The 20527-nt window shown below is 41.1% G+C and overlaps 1 protein-coding gene across 4 annotated transcripts in view; it reads right to left on the minus strand.

The window, feature by feature from the left end:
* FCHSD2 (FCH and double SH3 domains 2) overlaps positions 1-16443 on the minus strand; it is a 244604-nt gene extending 228161 nt beyond the window's left edge. For 2 of the 4 annotated variants that reach the window (XM_076002296.1, XM_076002297.1), the window contains exons 1-2: positions 15994-16388; positions 14177-14274 (exon numbers count right to left, since the gene is read on the minus strand). In XM_076002296.1, the coding sequence (XP_075858411.1) occupies positions 14177-14274; positions 15994-16014 (119 nt within the window). In that variant the 5' untranslated portion in view covers positions 16015-16388. Of the gene's footprint in view, positions 1-14176; positions 14275-15993 lie in introns of all 4 variants that reach the window. The other 2 variants (XM_012744878.2, XM_076002295.1) reach the window with 2 other exon arrangements.
* Positions 16444-20527: the final 4084 nt, after the last annotated feature.

Below are 20527 nucleotides of genomic sequence, written 5' to 3' on the forward strand. Positions count from 1 at the left end.
CAAGCAATCCTTCTGCCTCAGCCTCCTGAGTAGCTGGGACTACAGGCATGCATGACCACGCCCGGCTAATTTTTTCTATATATTTTTATATGTATTTTTTTAATTTTTATCTTTTGTTTTAAATATTTTATTTTTCTTTTCTTCTCTTTGCACACCTGAGTGTCTATGAACTATATATTTTTATTTCTCCAGCTAATTTCTTTCTATTTTTATTAGAGACGGGGTCTCACTCTTGCTCAGGCTGGTCTTGAACTCCTGAACTCAAGCAATCCCCCTGCCTCGGCCTCCCAGAGTGCTAGGATTACGGCCATGAGCCACCACGCCCGGCCTAGAAATAGTTTTTAATGAGAGAGCTTATATTTTGAAGTCAGGTATATATCAGGTTCAAATCCAGTTCCTTCCACTTCTTTGTTCTCCGATTTTGGGCCACTTAACCACTCTAAGCCTTAGTCTCCTCATTTATAAAATGGGAACAATAATAGAGTGATAGATGCTGTGAAGATTTGAGATATAATTAATGTTCAATAATAAGCATTGACAAGTATGTGGCAAAACTGGAACCCTCACACACTGCTGGTAAGAATGTAAAATGGTGCAACAACTTTGGAAAATAGTTTAGCAGTTCCTCAAATGGTTAAACATGGAGTTACTATACTACCCAGAAATTCCACTTCCTGGTATATACCCAAGAGAAATGAAAACACACATGCATGAAAAAACTTTACATGAATGCCCATCACAATCTTATTTATAATAGCAAAAAGTGTAAATAACCCAAATGTCCACTGACTAATGAATGTATTAAATAACCCAAATGTCCACTGACTAATGAATGTATTAATGAATAAATAATGTATTAATTGTATGATATAATAAAATCAATCATACAATGAAATATTATTTAGCAATAAAAAGAAATGAAGTACTGATACATGCTACAATGTTGATGAACCTTGAAAACATGTTAAGTGAAAGAAGCCAGTTATAAAGGAACATGTATTGTATGATTCCGTTTACATAAAATGTCCAAAATAAGCAAATCTATAGAATCAAAAAGTAAATCAGTGGTTGCCTAGGCCTGGGCAAATGGGGAGAAAGAGGAGAAGTGATGGCTAAGGGGTACAAGGTTTCTTTTTGGGGTAATAAAAACATTCTACAACTGACTGTGGTAATGGATGTACAACTCTGTGAATATACTAAAAGCCACTGAATTATATACTTTATATTGGTAAATTGCATGATATGTAAATTACATTTCAATAAAGCTGCTCTAAATATTCCTGTGCTACATTTTATATACAATCATATATGAAACATCCAAACTCATATCCAAAAACAGATGATTAATTAAGATTATATAGGTATTAAATATGTATAAATACATCATCTTAATTATGTATTTAAAGCTAGTACAATTATCTTCCTCGAAAAGCATACTTCCATTTCCAACCATGAGGAAATAACTGATACCAGACTAGCCCTCCCCAGGTAATATGTATAAAACTGGACAAAATATGACTCTATTATATTCAGGTACTAAACATGCAGCAAAAGAAGTGCATACCATTCACTCCAGTGTTCTGCCTGTGACACTTTCCCAACTATACCACAGGGAGGTAGAACCTAAGCCCAAGCATGATGCTCTCACTGAACTGAGATACACAGATCAAAATTCTGGGTTACTGAAGTAGCTATGAATAGAATTTATAGGACAGGGCGCTGGAGAAAAGGCAACAGTGCAAAAGGTGTGGCCCCAGAAGTCTGCATGGGGATTCCCGAGTGTCATTGGCTGAGGGCTGGGCTACACATAAGCCAGGGCAGGACTCCATGAGGCCTACTAGAGTTGCTACTGGAGGCCTGAGAGCTAAACAGATATGAGAGGTGGCTCTCTGCTGGAAGACATTGGAATTCCAGTTCATTTAGAACAGAGAGAGACATTGCTGCACACCTGGGGCACTCAGTCATTTTTCATATTTCAGCTAAAACCCTAGAAAAGTTATACACTAGAGTAAAGTCCAAGTCTTAGAAAAAAAACCAAAACTTAAATATAATTGCCACAACATATAATAAAATCAATCCTGAAAGGATCAAAAACAATTTCATGCCTGCCAAAACAAAACTCAACACTCTTTAAAGATAACACACTGACATTCCTATAATGTTTCATCCCCAATGTCCAAATAATCAAAAATCACTAGTTAGGCAAATAAGCAGGCACATTTGACCCATAATCAGAGGCAAAAAGCAGTCAACAGAAACAGATAACGAGATGATTCTAATGTTGGAAACAGCAGAAAAGAACTTTAAAACAGCTATTATAAATACATTCAATCACTTAAAGGCACAATATCAGAAATGAAAACTTCACTGATGGGCTTAACAGTAGATTGAAAACTACAAAAGAAAGGCCCAATGAACCAGAAAACAGATCAGCAGAAATTATCCAATCTGAAGAACACATAATATTATCAAGCAGTTTAACATACATGTGTAATTGGAGTCCAAAGAAAAAGAGAATGAGAATATGGCAGAAAAATAATCTTTGAAGAAATAATGGCCAAAGTTTCCCAGGGTTTTTTTTTATTTCATCACATTATAGGGGTACAAATATTGTTAAAGTTACATATATTGCCCTTGCCACTCCTCCTCCTCCCAGGTTTTTTAAAAAACATCAACCTATGGATCCAAAAAGCTCCAAACAAGATAATTACAGTTATCACACTACTCACATCACACTCAAACTGCAGAAAATCGAAGGGTAAAGAGAAAAAAAGCTATCAGGCAGGGGAAGGCACATTACATAGAAGCAAACAGCAATATAAATAATAGCTGATTTCTCATCAGAAACAATGAAGGCCAAAGATGATGGAGCTTCCAACTGTCAACCCAGAATTCTATATCCAACAAAAATATCCTGCAAAAAATGAGGGTGAATTTCAGATAAATGAAAGCTAAGAGGAATTGTTGGCAGCAGAATTGCATTAAAAATGCTGAAGGAACCTCTTCAGGATGAAAGGAAATGATACCAGATGGAAACTCAAACCTATATGATCTTAGGAAGGAAAAAAAGGAAAGAAGAGAGTCAGAATTGGTAAATATAAAAGACTTTTTTCCTTCTCTTAATCTCTTTAAAAGATGAAGCAAAACTAACTAATTATATTATGAGGTTTATGAAGTATACAGCATAAAGTCTAGGATGCAGTAATTGCAGTTAGACTACTGTAAGGACTTATGTAAAGTGCTACGACATTAACTCTAAGCAGACAGTGATAAATTAAGAATGCATGATGTAATCCATAGAACAAGCACTTTAAAATAGAGGAATAACTAAAAATGCACAGGAAGAAATAAAATGAAATACTAATAATATTCAATTATTAATAATTCAATAATTAATTATTGAATTAATTGATAATTGAATAATTAATAATTATTAATAATTCAACATAACTAAGGAAAACTATTACATACAATAGTAAAAAAAAAAAGACCAAATAATTCCCCCATAGAAAAAGTTGGCTAATAATGCAAATGGATTTTACAACAGAAACAGTGTTTTAACTGATGACTATGACACAAAACCTTTGGATAGCAATAGCTAAAGTAAAATTTGAGACTGGACAGGAATCTAATCACCTAATATGTTTGCTCATGTGGGGACAAAAGAATTCTACAATGCAAAAAGAAAGGAACCCAGTAGTACATAAAGCCTGTTTCCCCAACTCTGAGCTACAACCAGTCATTTTATGAAGGAAACCAGTCATTTTATGAAGGAAAATCTTACTAATCAAGTATGCTTAATACTTGTACATATTAGAAATAAATTTTAAAATCTATTAATAATGAAAATAACTTCACTAAAAACTAATTAAAAGTCAAAAAAGGCATTTTTGCATCAAATAATATAAACTTTTATAATATCTGTTATGTTTAACAGACATGCAATAAAGTAACCAATATTACTGAACCATTTAATTTTAGGTAATATTCACATAGTTTAAAATTCAAAACATACAAAAAAGGATATACAATAAAAAGTCTCTGTTCCCCTCCCTCCTTCCCTCAGCCACCCATAAGAGGAAAAACAAATATCACTACAATATAATCAGGGGATATATATATATATATATATATACACACACCAATAGTTTCCTGTGGGACCTCAGACATGGCAACACTTTTCATAACACCAGAAATAACATTTTCTTTTTGAATTGGGATTATTTTAAAGCTCACAAAACAGAAAACATCTGGATGACAAGAGATTCACATATGAATGCCAAAAAGGAGATCAAATGGAATAAAGAATGACCGAGGAATACTGGAAGAACACAACAAAATAAAATAAACAAAAATATCAGCTAGATTCTATAAATTAGTCCTGACCAACACATAACAGAAAATCTGCACAAGTGGAACAAAGAACATAGTTACAAGTCTCTGTTTCTAGTTCCTAAATTAGTCACTGAAAAGCCAGCAACACAAACCAGACTTACAAAACTAACTCCTTCTTAGGCATCAGATGATTCCTGAAGACTGACACCAACAAAACAATGGCATCTTTGGGACTCCAATGAACATCTGAAGGACTTACAAAGAAAAACATCAACTTACGACAATAGGTCTCCTCAGGCAAAAGGCTTTATACTTTATACTTTCAAGACTGAATTGCCAATCCGTAATTATTAAGGGGCAAATTATTCAGCTATGGATGATCTAGTTCTTATTTGTCCTCCCCTCAGTTTAGCCACTTCATTAATGCTTTTTCACCTGAGAAGGAAAAAAAGAGTTCACCAAAAATACAATTGCAAGGCTAAGGTGGGAGGATTGCTTGTGTCCAGGAGTTCAAGGCCAGCCTGGGCAACATAGTGAGACAATGTCTCTTTAAAAAAAAAAAAAATAGAGGTTCAGGCGGCGGCTGCGGCAGGCGCGGAAGTCCATGCGCTGCTCCAGCGGCAATTAATAAAAATATAAAAAAATACCTTGAGGGCCCTTAGACCTCCATTTCTCCAAATTATCAGAAGACCAAGAGTGGCAAGATTTTTAACCACTTCTATAGTCCTTTGAAGAAAATTCTAAGAGGCCATTTGCCTAGTGGCCCATTACCTATGACAAATACAAAAACTTACTCCTAACCTAACATACTTAATTCAAAAGGAGTTGAGAAGAGGGGAATACAAATGGTTTCTAAGGAGTCCCTTATTCCCAGTCTGTTTGAGACAATTGGAAATCCAGTGATATCCCTCCTAATCTAAACCCAACCCATTTTCATACTTTTATGGGAACCTCTAGGAGTAAATTGGAAATGGGTCCCTGTGGCAAAGAGGACGAAATAGTAATGTAGCAAAAGCCACACTACTGCCTCCATTACCTTCTTTCTTGTTGGCAAAGACCCACCTTCCAGAAGATAATCACATCCCCAGACTCCTTTGCAGTTATGCATGCACAGGCATATGAAACAAACTGGGACAATGAGATAGAAGGAAAAATCTACTGGGATAATTTCAGGTAAAAACTGTCTTCCCTAATGGAAGAAAAGAAGGAAGGTAGGAAGGAGGAAGGAGGGAAAATGAAGGAGGGAGATAGTGAGGGAGGGAAAAATTTACATAAGGAGAAATCATCCTTTCCTCTCTCTTCTTCTTATACCTAAAATTATTATACAAAAATATAATGCTTGGAGTTGCAGAAGCTATCTAGCAATCATGAGGAGAATCCTTACCAACACACATAAAGATGGACGGTACCTAGGACTATTGACCTTGTAAAAGAGATTCATTAGCATCACTTGAGTTCTTTAGCAGTTTATCTTTGAGGTCGATTTCATTTTTCAACACACAGGTTAACTCTTTAGGGGATGAACCACAAACCATAATTTCTAAATTGATGTTCTCACCTACTTAATAAATTACAGTTAACATGCATTTATTGAACATCTTACATTCCACATGCTGTACAAGGACCTTTTATATGCACTAGTTTGGGGTTTGGAAAGTTTATTTAAAAATATTTTAAAGATGGGGTCTCACCTGTCACCCAGGCTGGTATGCAGTCATGCAATCATAACTCACCATAACCTCAAACTCCTGGGCTCAAACGATTCTCCTGCCTTAGCCTCCCAAGCAGCTGGGACCACAGGTGTGCGCAACCACACCCAGCTAATTTTTGAAATTTTTGTAGAGACAGGGCCTCACTATGTTGCCCAGGCTGATCTTGAACTCCTGGCCTCAAGCAATCCTCCCGCCTCAGCCTCCCTCCCAAAGTGCTGGGATTACAGGTGTGAGCCACTGCGCCCAATGATCTTCTCTTTTTATCTTTTTTGAGGCAGATTCTCATTATGTTGGCCAGGCTGGAGTGCCATGGCTATTTTCAGGCACAATATTAGTGCACTACAGCCTCAAATTCCTGGGCTCAAGCTATACTCATACTCGGCCTTCCAAGTAGCTGGGACTACAGGTGCATGCCACTGTGCCAGCTAACACTTCTATTCTTAGCCCTAATGGTGGGTAACTTTCATTATCAGATCTTAGTTTAATTCCATCAGGAGAGTATCCTCTATGCAAATCTATAAATCATAAAATAACTTCCCCTGCAGTGTGCTGCAATGGCTATCTCATACAGAACTCAGATTTTTTAAATGTTAGGAATAGATGAGGAGCAGATTAAGAACCTATGAATAATAGCTTATGAGCTAAGAAACCATTAAACAGCAATAGGAAGAGCAGTATTATTAAAACCCTCGATCTTTCAATTCAAGTAAGCAGTAGTCTATAACAAAAAAAAAATTTTTTCCAGGAGACCCTCTCAAACTATATTTCCTCCTCTGCCTAGTTAGCATTTCCTTCTTAGTCTCCCCCTCAATAACTGACCATAATATGGAAGTATATATTTAAATTTTAAATTAATTTAGTCAGTTGAAGTTCCATGTTATCTTTTTGTAATTTTAAAATCAGGTAATCTTTTTTCCTTCTCAAATGTTATTTAGGTGTGATCCTACTTGATCTTTTTTCTTGCAGCCTTCAGTTTAAAAGAAATCCCCCTCTCAAGGTTTACATCATTTTAAGTTCTAATTGAAAGAACACTGATTGAGAAGCAAGGATTTTTTGATGAATGAAAAAAAAAAAACCTGAGTCCAGTACCTTATCTTCTACTTCCAGTTTTCATCATATCTATTTAATAAAACACCATTGATTGCAAGACACATTATTTTACATTTCACTAAGAAAAAATGCTGTCAATTAAACTGACGCAATACTCTTATCACTTAGAATTTTTGTTTGTATTTAATAAAAGATCTCTTTTAAACTATAGTCAGACATTTAGCATTTATTTCTCTTGTGCATAATAAAAAATAACTGAAATAAATTGGTACATAAACTGGTCACACTCAGAGTCAAACACTTATGAATCACTTTTTGAATTAGTCATTAATATCCACATTTTTCCACACATTATCATCCCCCATGCCATCAAAAGCCCAGGTGATCCAACATTTGTATTCCAACCACTGTCTCTGGGATTCTCTTTCAAGCCTGCTGATACTTATCCTGCAAGTTCTATGCATGAAGAGACAATGACAACTGCATCACAGCCAAAAGCCACTGTAAGATGCATCTTGATTTGATAATGCAAAAAAAAAAAGGTATAATTTATGAAACACAATAAATTCCTCTGTTACCTTAAATAAGACAACATCCTTCTTGGACTTCAATTTCCACTAATAATAGTAGCTACCAATGCTGAATGCCTACCAAGCTCAGCATTTCACATATCTCATTTTACTGTTACAGAAAAGCAAAAAGATAAGCATTAATCTTGCTTTACATATATGAGGCTCAGAAAAGCTTAGAAACTTGCTCAAGATTACACAGCTAATAAGTGGCAGAGATGGATTTCAATCTCTAGTCTACCTTCCATGTCCTTATTTTCTCCACTACTTCAGCAGTTTTCAAAATTTAATGCATGTAAAAATCACCTCAGGTGATTCTTGCACAGAATGGGAGAAAAATATTGCATATATTTGCAAGTCATATAGCTGATAAGATACAGATATAAAGAACTTTTTTGTAGGGGACACAGGGTCTTACTCTGTCACCAAAGCTGGAGTGCAGTGGCGTAATTATAGCTCACTGCAGCCTCAAACTCCTGGGCTCAAACGATTCTCCTGCTTCAGCCATCTGAGTATCTGGGACTACAGGCATGCATACCACACCTGACTAATTTTTCTTATTTTGTGTAGAGACAGGGTCTCACTGTGTTGCCCAGGCTGGTCTTGAACTTCTGGCCTAAAGCAATCCTCCTGCCTCAGTCTCCCAAAGTACCAGAATTACAGGCATGAGCCACTGTGCCCAACCTGATATAAAGAACTCTTACAATTCAATAAGAAAAAGACAACCCAATTATAAAATGGGCAAAGGATTTGAATAGATATTTCTCCAAAGAAGATATAGCTTATTAGCTACAAATAGCTAATAAGCATATGAAAAAATGCTCAACATCATAAGCTGTAAAGAAAATGCAAATCAAAGCCACTTATAATACCACTTCATATCCACTAGAATGGCAATAATCAAAGATAGACAATAAAAGGCACTGGCAAGGATATGGAGAAACAGGAACCAACATATATTATTGCTGACAGGAATATAAAAATGTACAGCTGCTTTAGAAAACAGTTTGAAAGTTCCTTAAAAAGTTAAACATAGAGCTACCATATGACCCAGAAATTCCACTTTTAGGTATATATCCAAGAGAAATGAAAACATGTGTCCACACAAAAACTTGTGCATGAATGTTCACAGCAGCATTATTCATAATAGGCAAAAAGTGGAAACAACACAAATGTCTGTCCACTGATGAAGAGATTAATAAAATGTGGCCTATCCATACAATGGGATATTATTTGGCAATAAAAAGGAATGAAGTACTGATACTACAACATGATGAACCCTGAAAACATTATGTTAAAAGAAGCCAGTCAAGAGAAACCACACACTATAGGATTCCATGTAACCATATTCCATTTCTACAGAGACAGAAAGTAGATCACTGGTTGCTTAAGGCTGGAGAAGGTGATGAGGAGTGGCTGCTAATGGGTACAGGGTTTCTTTTAGGAGACACAAAAATGTTTTACAGTTAAATTGTGGTAATGGTTGTACAACCCTTTGAATACACTAAAAAACATTGCTACACATGAATACAATAAAAAACATTGCTATTTAAATGGGTTAATTGTATGGTATGTAATCATGTATGATATGTAGTCATATCATGTTTAGATGATATGTAAATTATATCTCAATAAAGTCTTTTAAAAACTCTTTAACAGATTACCTCTAAAATCTCTTTCTAGATATAACAGTCTCTCAGTCTCTGAAATAAAAAAAAAAAAAGTCTCAGAACATCTATAAACAAACTTGAGAATCCAATCCTCAGTTGACTCCTGTGAATCTACAGTTTAGCAAAAGTAACATACAGTACAGTAATTCCTCACTTGGGGTCTCTATACCTCCAGGTGTCTGCAAAGGTAGGCAAGGTGCTTCTTTAGCCAATTTAGATTTTTCAGAACATCTATAAGAAATTACATACTCAGCCTTCTCTGGGTAAAGTGTTAAGGGTCTTTGCATTTGACTGGACTCATGTCAGTGGTTTGCAAACACTGATTCAAAGTTGATTGATGGCTCAGTGTATAAAAAAATTTTTAAAGTATCAGTCAATAACATACTTTTTGATACGCAAAATATTTCAAAAAATGGGACCTATGATGAGTTCCTTGGTTAAAAGCTTGGGAAACATAGATCTAGGGAGACAGTGCACTACTCTGGAAATTGGTACAAATAGCTTAGAGTCCACACCAATGTGATTTACTTCATCTCACTGTGCCTCAGCTTCCATAAAATGAACAAATGTGATAATATCCACCTGACTAAAATTCAATGATTTTTTCATATTATATAATGATCTCCTAAAGATGTCTGCCAAGAAGGTAGTCCCAGGAAAGAACCTTTCTTAACTGTTTGTCACATCATAAGAATAAACAATCCAAGAATACATAGGCTCTAATATTCAGAAACTTGCTTGCTAACTGCCCTTAAAAGCAAAGAGAGAAAAAAGAATAAACTAAAAAGAAAGTAAAGTGTACTTTTCTACTGCTGACAGCAAAAGTCAACAGGAAACATATCAGTATAAAATCTCTCCAAAGCATGGAATGTCCCTGATTAACAACAAATGAGTTTTCTTTCCTTCTCATACTTCACTCCCAACACACCAGCTTCCAAATGCATCCCTAAAACAAATGAACTGAAGAAGGGAAGGAGAGCAAAGGAAAAAATCTGTATCATAATTGGTTTCCTCCCCTCAAAATTACAGAAGATGCGAAGGGGAAAAGGGTTGTTATTAGTCAAAATCCAGCATAAAATTCTCCTATTTACAGTTTAATGTGTTGTGGGGGTTTGTTTTGGTTTTAGTCATAAAAACTTTTCTGTGTCTACTGCTAATTTCTTCATATTAAAAATGACAAGCAGGCCATGAGTGGTGACTCACGCCTGTAATCCTAACACTCTGGGAGGCTGAGGCGGGAGGATCACTTGAGGTCAGGAGTTCTAGACCAGCCTGAGAAAGAGCAAGATCCCGTCTCTAAAAAACTAAAAAGAATTTGTAAAAAAGTATAAAAAGCTATTTGCACATTTCTGAGTGAATTCATACTAACTTAAATAGAGCATAAAACTGGCAGGGTGACACCAGTGAGAAGGAACACTATATGTGGGGTTTCACGGAGGAGAGCAGTGGAAGGAATTCTCAAAAAGGAAAAGCAGGCAAGATTCTTTACCACTTGATACATACAAAAACCCAAGTTCAGAGATGTCTAATGAATTTTTAAGAGGTCATTCCACTTGCTAGGGCAGACCAGAAAAGCCAGACCACATCCCTCCTCAAGCAACTAAAGTTATCAAGAATATCAAGAGTATGTAAGTTTCAACTTTCAACTCAATATTATCAATGAAAAAAAAAAAAGGAAATCAGAAACCTAACCTCATGTTTTAGTAGGTAATATGGTATTCTATTCACAACTATACAGAAGTGAAGGGATTCATTCTATTAATTTAACACAAATAAAAGAACTCACTGACTCCTTTAAAATAAGAGTCTATTAATCCTTGCAGTGCCAACAATCTCACATATTATATAGAGAGATATACTGTACATCAAATAGCATAGCACATTTAAAGTATGCACATGAAACAAAGTATAGCACAAGGTGAACAGATACTCCTATAGCCCCCTACAAACAGAGGTTATAAAATATCTCACCTAAGAACAAATAAGGTATATTTAAATATAACCAGTCACATTCATTTAACAATTCTGCCAGCCTAAACAAAGGGTACAAAGATATAAAAATGAATAAGAGCCCCTAATCTCAAGGAAGTCACATGAGCAGGGAAGCTAGAAGCATGTGCAAAATCAAAATCTTGAGACCACAGAGAACAATAAATTTGCAGTTAGTGGTAACCAGAATTTACCAGTGAAAAAGTACGAGGAAGGGTATCAACAGGCAAAGGGAACAGCACAAACAAAGGCATGAATTTAGAGTGTACAATTAGATAATCAGGTGTCCTGAGTGGCCAGAGCAGAGGGAATAAAAATGATACATGGGCATGAAACGGTAGTATATACTTAAGCTAAGCAGTCATCAAGTAAGCTTGCAGCTAGGTCTCAGAGAACCATATATACCATGACAAGGTGTTCAGCCTTTATCAGGAAGGCCACAAAGAGATGATATAAAATAAACAATATTTTTAGAAAGCTAACTGGTAGCAACACAGATGACATATTTAAAAGGAGTGATGGGGGCCGGGCTTGGTGGCTCAGGCCTGTAATCCTAGCACTCTGGGAGGCCGAGGCAGGCGGATCACTCGAGGTTAGGAGTTGGAAACCAGCCTGAGCAAGAGCGAGACCCCATCTCTACTATAAGTAGAAAGAAATTAACTGGCCAACTAATATATATGGAAAAAATTAGCCAGGCATGGTAGCGCATGCCTGTAGTCCCAGCTACTCGGGAGGCTGAGGCAGTAGGATAGCTTGAGCCCAGGAGTTTGAGGTTGCTGCGAGCTAGGCTGACGCCATGGCACTCACTCTAGCCTGGGCAACAAAGCGAGACTCTGTCTCAAAAAATAAAAAAATAAAAATAAAAGGAGTGATGGGGAATGGAAGATATGAGGACATTACTGCAATAATTAGAATATTACTGTAAAAACACAAGTGAAATGTAATGGATCAGCAATTAATACAAACTAAACAACAGCAGCAGGGACAGTGGCTTACATCAACTTAGCTTCAATGTGTGTCACATCTTACGCACTGCCAGATGATCTGCACAACCATTGTGAATAGAGACTATTACTGCCTCATTCTACAAATGAGAAAACTGAAGTTTAGAAAGATTAAGTCATTTCCAGAAATCAGCACAGATAGCAGGTGACAGAGCCTGGACACAGACTCAGGACTGTCCAATTCCAATGTCCATACTCCTGACCATAAGCTCCTACACCAAGGTACAGGTAACAGGAGGAAAAGAGAAAAGATTACAATCAAGAAGTCTTTAGAGGCCGGGCACGGTGGCTCACGCCTGTAATCCTAGCTCTCTGGGAGGCCGAGGCGGGCGGATTGCTCGAGGTCAGGAGTTCGAAACCAGCCTGAGCAAGAGCGAGACCCCGTCTCTTGAGCCAGGAGTTTGAGGTTGCTATGAGCTAGGCTGACGCCATGGCACTCACTCTAGCCTGGGCAACAAAGTGAGACTCTGTCTCAAAAAAAAAAAAAAAAAAAAAAGAAGTCTTTAGAAAATATAATCAACAAGACTTAATGGCCATTGACCACCCACATCCCACATGGATTTTCACTTACACACTAATTTTGCCATCCTGAACAGCTTCTGAAAATTTATTACTTCCCTCATCTAGAGATTTCTACTAAAATACCTTAGTTCACCTAACATATTTTTAACCATATGAAAAGTTTCAGATATCTTACACAGGAACTTTTAAGTCTAAAAATTTCCTTGTGTCTACAAGAAGTAAAGAAAAAAACAGACAAATACGAAATTAAAATAGAGTGTTTTTCAGTCAGAAAACAATTTGACATGTCTTGATTTATCCAAGTTGGCTGAAAATAGATTCATATGCCTAGTCGGAAACCCTGAAAAGACAGGTATACAACAGAAATGTTCATAAATAGTGTCTAAGTTAAATATGGGGGAGAAAAAAAGGAAACGCTTAGACTAAAATCTTTGGGCTATAAACAATTCAGCTACCCAAACATATATAATTTTATTGTAACATATAGTTAATATTTTTCATGAAACCAACATGAGTTAGTGTGCCAGAAGAAAAATAGGCAACTGATGAGGCTTCCAGACTCAATTCCAATCTGATAAATGTATTACTAAAGGAAAATAAGAATTGTAGCCACTCTGTTTCAACATACAAATCATCTTCCATCCTTTACAAAAATATCTTTGTTGAATTGTCAGTTTGTATTACAGGATTGTTAAATAAATGGTATTTCTTTCAATAAATAAGTCATGCTTCCCTCTATAAAGATACAGATTTTCACAATGTTAGTGAGATGTCTTATCTATTAAATTCAAAGTCATCTTGATTATGAATACAGGTAACTTTAATAATAAAATAAAATATGATAAACACACTTCTCACTGAATTTAACACTCAAAGACAAAGTTCTATTTGTCATGTTCTAATAAATAGTGCTAGCATATAATCATCTGGGGTTGACTGGCTCAACTCCAGATATTAACTATTAACCACAGGTATTGGTTTAAAAAACTACATGTAAAATTGTTAAGGTCAATAAATAATTTTATAATTCAGTGGAAAGATTATTTAAAGAAGAATTTTTACTTCAATGATATAATTTGACTGATAGACTTTTAAGGTCCTTGTGTTTTCATAACAGTTATGCATACATTATAGGATCCCCCACTGAAGGAAAAAGTTTGTATTGTGTTAGTTCCAGTTATAATTTCCAGCTGAGTCAAAGTTCTAACAGCCTTAAAGCAGGAAATCCAAAAGGAAATTCCATCATCAGTTCCTGGGGCTGGGTAACTCAAAGATTCTTTGAAACAGAGATATAAAAGTTCTTAAACTATTTACTATAACCTTACCTCATATCTTCAAGCAAATCACATTCTGCTTGATGTTTGGCTTGAAGTTTTGTCATCTGCTCAACTTGAATGTTTTTCAGTTCTTGTGTAACTTTCACCTAAAATACACCACATATTTATGAAGGCCTTACTACAACTTTAACAAAAAAAGAAAACTGCTTTTAAGGAAAATACTTCATATTTGTCAGAATATCTCTCTCTTGTTCGCCTCTCCCCTGAAGACCATAAATCCATTATTAGCCATCTAGTTTTATTTACTGAAGATACTTAATGAAAAAACTAGCCAAATAACCTGAAACAGAGGCTAAATGAAAATACATGGGTATGAAAATTACAGATGAAAGAGGTGCAAAACCAACTGCCAGTCATTCCATTTCATGCACAAGCTCAATACATATGTAGGTATTCTAAGAGTTTTAAAAGAGCCTATTTCTCCCAAAAAACGATTCAAAGGCATTAACCACCAGGAGAGGTGAGCAGAGTGTAGATGGCAGATGGGAGCCTAAGAATACCTAACACCTAATGACCGAAATTTACACAATCATGAAATAATATGCATGAATCGACCACATAAATTATTCCATAATGGCTGCGAGAAAGCACACTGTCTCAGGATGATGCCCTCCACTCACTGACAGCGCATCAAATCACAATCTCTTTCTCACAAAGGAGAAAGCAAAAGTGACCTTCCAGCATCTGCAGTGCTTTTAAACTACCCCAGCAAGCCGGTCCCGTGGCGGCTCCACTTCAAACAGGGAGAACAGCAAATGCCAGCTGGCTAGAGCCTCGCCCCCTAGGCCGGGACCCCAGGGTTCGAGGTTACATCTGGAATCCCCGCCGCCAGAGCGGGACTACCCAGAGGGATTGGGGTGAGTGTTCGAAAGAAAAAGACTCCCTTAACTGAAGAAACCCGGGTTAAGACTGAGAAAAGAGGAAGCAGACATTAGGCAAATGTTTGCCCACGAGGGGAGGATAGAACGGCCTCCTCCACCTAGTGCCCAGAGAATAGACACTCAGTATCCATCAGCAGGATTAAAAAGACAAGGACACAGCCTCGGCCCCTGGGAAAGCTGCGGAAAGGCGCAGTGGGGAAGCTGCTGACAAGCCAGGAGCACCCGTCACTCCCACCCCTTGCCATCCAAGCCCGGATCGCAGTGCACACGCCACGCACGGCCTTGTTCTCGCTTTCCTGGGGACAGCACCACCGCCTCCTAGCTTCCTAGCCGGGGGGCGCGACGAGGGGAAAGCAGCCCCCGTTGATCCTCAATTTGTTTTCCCCTGGGGTAGAGAGGCAGAGACTATTCCAACTTCTTTTCGGTCGCCTCGTGGGAAAAGCAGGCCAAACCTTAAGGCTAGGCTTGAAACAAATCCCCCGCAAATTTGCAAACGGGCGGGGGTGGCGACAAGCGGCTGGAGGACTCAAACCTGGTGCAGACTAAACAATCACACACACGCACAAGGCACTGCAAAGCTACAGAGACTACCCCGCCTCCCCTCAGTGCAGCCCCGAGAATGCACTTTGCAGCGGACAGCACTGCCATGCGCGCGCACACACACACACAAATGCACACCTGAGAAACTCTTGTGAAATGTCTGGGGATCTCCAGTGCAGAGGACAAGCCCTGGCCGCCCCTAGGTCAGAAAGGCAGCTCACGCGAGCGCTCCCCTCTAGGAGCCGGCGGCAACTCGGTGACAACCGCGAGGCGAGGGCGGTCACGGCCCCTTGCGGGAAGGGGGAGGGGGCGCAGCGGTCGCTCCAGCTGCGTTCCTTGTACGCATTCCCCCAAAACCCCAAAGCCCCTCAGCTGCGCCCTTACCTTCCTCGGCGGTGGCTGCATGATGCTGAAGGGACATCAATCCTCTCACGACGGCAGCGTTGGCAAGGGCCAGGAGAAGGAGGAGGGGCGACCCAGGGAGCGGGCGCGCGCGTGTGTGTGTAAAACGAGCGCCTAAGGAGGAGGACTGGCCCGGACGGAGCAAGGCCGGCGGGCAACTGGAGGACCTGGGTCGGAGAGCGAGTGTGAAGAGAAAGGGGAGGAGCACCGGGAAGGCCTGGGGCCCGGGCGGCCCGGGGGGTGTGTGAGGAAGGAGGCGGAGACCGAGAGGGGGCGGGGGCCCGGAGCGGGGGCGTGAGGGTCTCCCGGCTCGCCGAGCCGCGGGTGAGGAGCTGCCGCGTAGTCCGCAGTCCGGCTCCGCCGCCGGCTCTGCTGCTCCGGGCAGCCGCGACGGCCCCCACCCCACCCACTCAGACAGTCCAGCCCTCGCTGGGCCCAACGCCCCCGCCCGGCCCGGGGAGGAGAAGGCGGCGCCGCGCTCCCCGCTAGGGCTCCACCACTCAGGCCGCGGGAATTTCCGGCCCCACCGCGAGGCGCGGCGCCCCGCTCCGGCGGCCGAGGGAACCGCTCAGTCCAGAGCTGGGTTCGAGGGGCCGGGCCAGGCAGCAAGGAGGGAGCAGGGCCGCAGCGCGGGGCTTCCTATCGCGGCGGGGGATGGGGGAAACTAACGGATTGCGAGGATGGGGAGGGATAGAAAGGCTAGCGGAGAGCAAAAATCCCCCCTTCCTCGCCGAGAGTGGCACGTTCCAAACGCCTCCTGTCCCCCTCCCCCACACTGGGAGCTAGCCGGGGGCTTCCCGCGCGCTTTCCCGCCAGCCCTCCTCGGCGCGCGCCTCCAGTCGGGGGCGCGCACGTGGGCTGGAGAGGGCTCTGCGCCGACGCACGCGCGCAGGCCGCCCCCGCCTCCTGCCTGCCTCTGCGACTGCGGAGTGTGTGCGCGGAAGGGCTGGGGGCGGCTCTCGCAGTGAAATGTTTGCAGTGGGGAGGGGGCAGCATGCCTGTGGAAGTAAGAGAATTCCATTTTTTGCTTCCTTTCTGTCTCCCAACATCCCTGTCTCCCTGCCAGCTAGATGTTCACGAAGGGGGCGAGCAAGGACAAGTCCTTTTGCGGCTGGCCGCAGGTGCCAGGCCATTGATTGTGGGGCGGAAAGGCAGTTGCCAGGCAAAGGAGAAAACAACTCTCTGCTATAGGGCATTCAAGTCAAAGATCACACTTACTCTTGTGCTGGAAGGGAGCTGAGAGGTCGTTAAGGCCAGGGCCCCCATTTCACAGATGAGGAAGCTAGTGGCCGTAGAGTGAAGACTTTCTGAAGGTCACACAGCAGGACTAAAATCTCTGGATCAGGAAGGGTTCTACGGGTTATTTATTAAAAAAAAAAAAAAAGTGCAGGATGATAACCATGAGGAAAAGTAGAGGAGGCAGGAGAGGCCATGGAGGAAGGCCTTGTCCGGGATTCAGGACCTCACAGTGCCAGTCTACTCTGCCTGCCCTTGACCGGCTGGGTGAGCTCGGGCTTCCTCATATGCCAATGAGGATGCGCATCTAGGCAAGGTCCCCCCAACACAAACTTCCTACTCTGTCCAGACCATCTACAGGGAGGGGTATTAGCCTCCCTTGGGGTCCTTAAAAGAGTAGAAATACCTCTTCACCATGCTCAGGGAGTTGTTCTGAGCCACAGGGATGTGTGGAGGATGAACTGATTGCTCCGCGGTTTTTTCAGAAGTTGGGGTCCCAGACACCTGTCCTCAAAAATGCAGTCAGGCAAAAGATTGGAAGTGCATGAGGCCTGTAAAGACCCAAGTAGCTTGCCAGGTGATCACATGGCCAGAAATGGGGAAGATAGAACTTGAACTCAGGTTGTTTACATTGAGTTAGCATAGATTCTTATAAAGGAAAGTGATAAAATCAGAGCTATGCTTAAGTCAAATTAATCTAGAGCTGTGTATGAACTAGGAGACCAGTCTTCCTATTTCTAGTTTCAAAAGTCAGTCCTTCAACAGAATCCTTAATTAGACTAGAGAAGGCCTGAATCTGAGAAAAGGGAACAGGTGGGTGGAGACCCAGGGCCCTGACAGCTGTGGGGCAGCAGCTAAAGCCCAGGCCAGAGGTAGGGAGGCTGAGCTCCTATTTCAGCTGCACCATCAGTTCACTGTGAAGCCTTGGGTTAATCAGTTTACCTCTTTCAGCCTTTGTTTTCTCACTTGCACACTGGAGGTATAATAGCAGCCTCTCAGGCTTGTTATAAATAAAATTTCTCTTCCTGCAGGGCCTGGCACATAGTGCTTAATAAATGTTCATCAATTCATCATTCATAAAATATTTACTAAGGTCCTGCTTTGTGTCAAGCCTGTGCCAGGCACTGGGGATATAGGGGCGAGCAAGATAGAATCAACCTAGGCCTTCACCAAGCCTGAATTCCAAACCAACCATTCCATGAATGTCACTAGGCTAGTGGAAGAAGGGTAATATAGTGCTTGCCCAGATGCAGCATCCTGCACATAGCAGGTGCTTAACAAAGATTTGCTAAATCCTAGTCCTGAGTGTAACTGGTCTTACCCAGAGACCTCCACTTCTCTCAGGAAGTAAGTTCTGGGGTATAAAGGTGCTGGGTGTTAGGAGACTTGGGATCCAGTCTCTACTGATCTGTTGGGCCTTGGTATCCAACTACAGAACAAGGTGGGTGAGTGAGCCTAGAACTTAGTAGGCTCTTCACAGATGAAGTCAGACCCTTGCCTTTATTTTATGGAGGGCATCCTCTACCTCATTCTAAAGCCAGGAGTGGCACTTTCTGGAATGATTTCTTTTGGAGGTGTTATAAGGAGCTAAGAGCAATCCCAGATGGGCATACCTGCTAACTCCTTTTTCAAAAGTGTGATTTTTTTTAAATGTATTTTAATATTTACCAAGTACCTTTTCCAAACCTTAAACTTGCATATTTATTTTTATGAGCTAATCTTCACTACAACCATGAGATAGTATTGTTTTCTTCATTTCTTCAGATAAAGAACTAGAAGCTCAGTGAAGATAAGTGACTTTCCCTGCAGTGATGGATTTGCGAGCAGAACCCAGTTCTCTCCTGAGGAATGTTCTTCTATGAAGAGTTTTCAAAAGAATTGGGAGTGTTCACTCAGGAAAAAAGCAGACTTAGAAGGATATAATCAATTATGTTACAAACTCCACCAGACAGGGCTAGAGGTTTCTGTGACTTACATAAGCCTGACTTAAAATGTATCATTTTGAACAAGGCTGGAGACTTCCAGAGCCTTGCTCCTGCAATGCAAGCAAGCACTGTGTTACCAGGTCTCTTGAGATTCTTTGGGGGAAATGCTGCAGAGCAGCATGTACTGTGGCCCCAGAGACAGAACTGGGACAAGTCTTAACTGTATCTCAGGAAGGAGGTTTTCTAGGCAGATCTGCCCCTGGAGGGTGAGCTGGGTCTGTGCGAGCAGGTGCTGACTTCCACGAAAGAGGCCACAGATAGGATTCTCACCCTGGAAAGAAATTAATAACAGCTCCCATTTATTTTGCTTCTTCATGTTTCAAGCATTGAAGTAGGCATGTTATTTACATTGTTTCCAACCCTCACAACAACCCATTGTGATACATATGACCCCATTTCACAGATTTCACAGACCCAGGCTCAGAAGTGAAATGACCTACCCAAGGTCACATAGCTAGTAAAGGAGAACAGGCCTGGTCCCTGGCTCCGAAGCTGTGCTCTCCCTCCAGCGTGCTACAGTTCAGTCTCCCAGAAAGAATGCCAATCTAAGGTTGTCAGAGCCAGGATCAATAGCTGGCCTGGAGCAAGTATATGAGTGGGCGTTGGAAGACTAGCTATTCTGATATTCCGCAAGGCTTCCTGGAGAAACTGCAGGGAGGCAAAGTGTGCAGCAGCCCTTTAGTATGGTGAGCATACAAGCAGCACCCCACTCCCAGTCCAGAGCAGGCACCAGGACAGATTACCACTCCTTTCAAGGCTCTTCAGAAAAGGTGGCCACCAGTCCACCTGCCCACACTGTAACAAGGCACCGCCCACCCTTCCTGCAGCTGGGGTCCACAGCCCTCTCTACTCCCTCTTTCTCTGTGTCATTATCCCCCACTCACATTGGCACAGGCTGCTCAGGAATGCTTGTCAGCAGGTCCAGATGCCAGCCATTCCCTGCCTGGGCCCCACCAAGCCCAGCCGGGGATGCTCCTGCAGACAGTGCAATCTAGCATTGTATGTGGGGGTACCCCACCCCATTCACCTCATACCCCCAATCAACTTTACCCACCCCCACTGCCCACCTTTGCTCCTCCCTGAGCCAATTCCACCAGTCAGACTTGGGTGGGAATGTGCCTGTCTCCTCACTGGTCAGCTCTCGGGACAGAACTCCAGCACAGTGGAATGAAGCTTCAAGATGGGTGGCCACCTGAGGAAGGCAGGGGCTCTCCTAGGACATACCAAAAGTTTGTGGCAGAACTAAGCCTTTAATTCCATCCAGTGTCCCTCAGCAAGCCCCTTATTCTGGGCTT

Source organism: Microcebus murinus, chromosome 4 (genome assembly GCF_040939455.1).
Source record: "Microcebus murinus isolate Inina chromosome 4, M.murinus_Inina_mat1.0, whole genome shotgun sequence".
In the NCBI taxonomy this organism is placed as follows: domain Eukaryota; kingdom Metazoa; phylum Chordata; class Mammalia; order Primates; family Cheirogaleidae; genus Microcebus; species Microcebus murinus.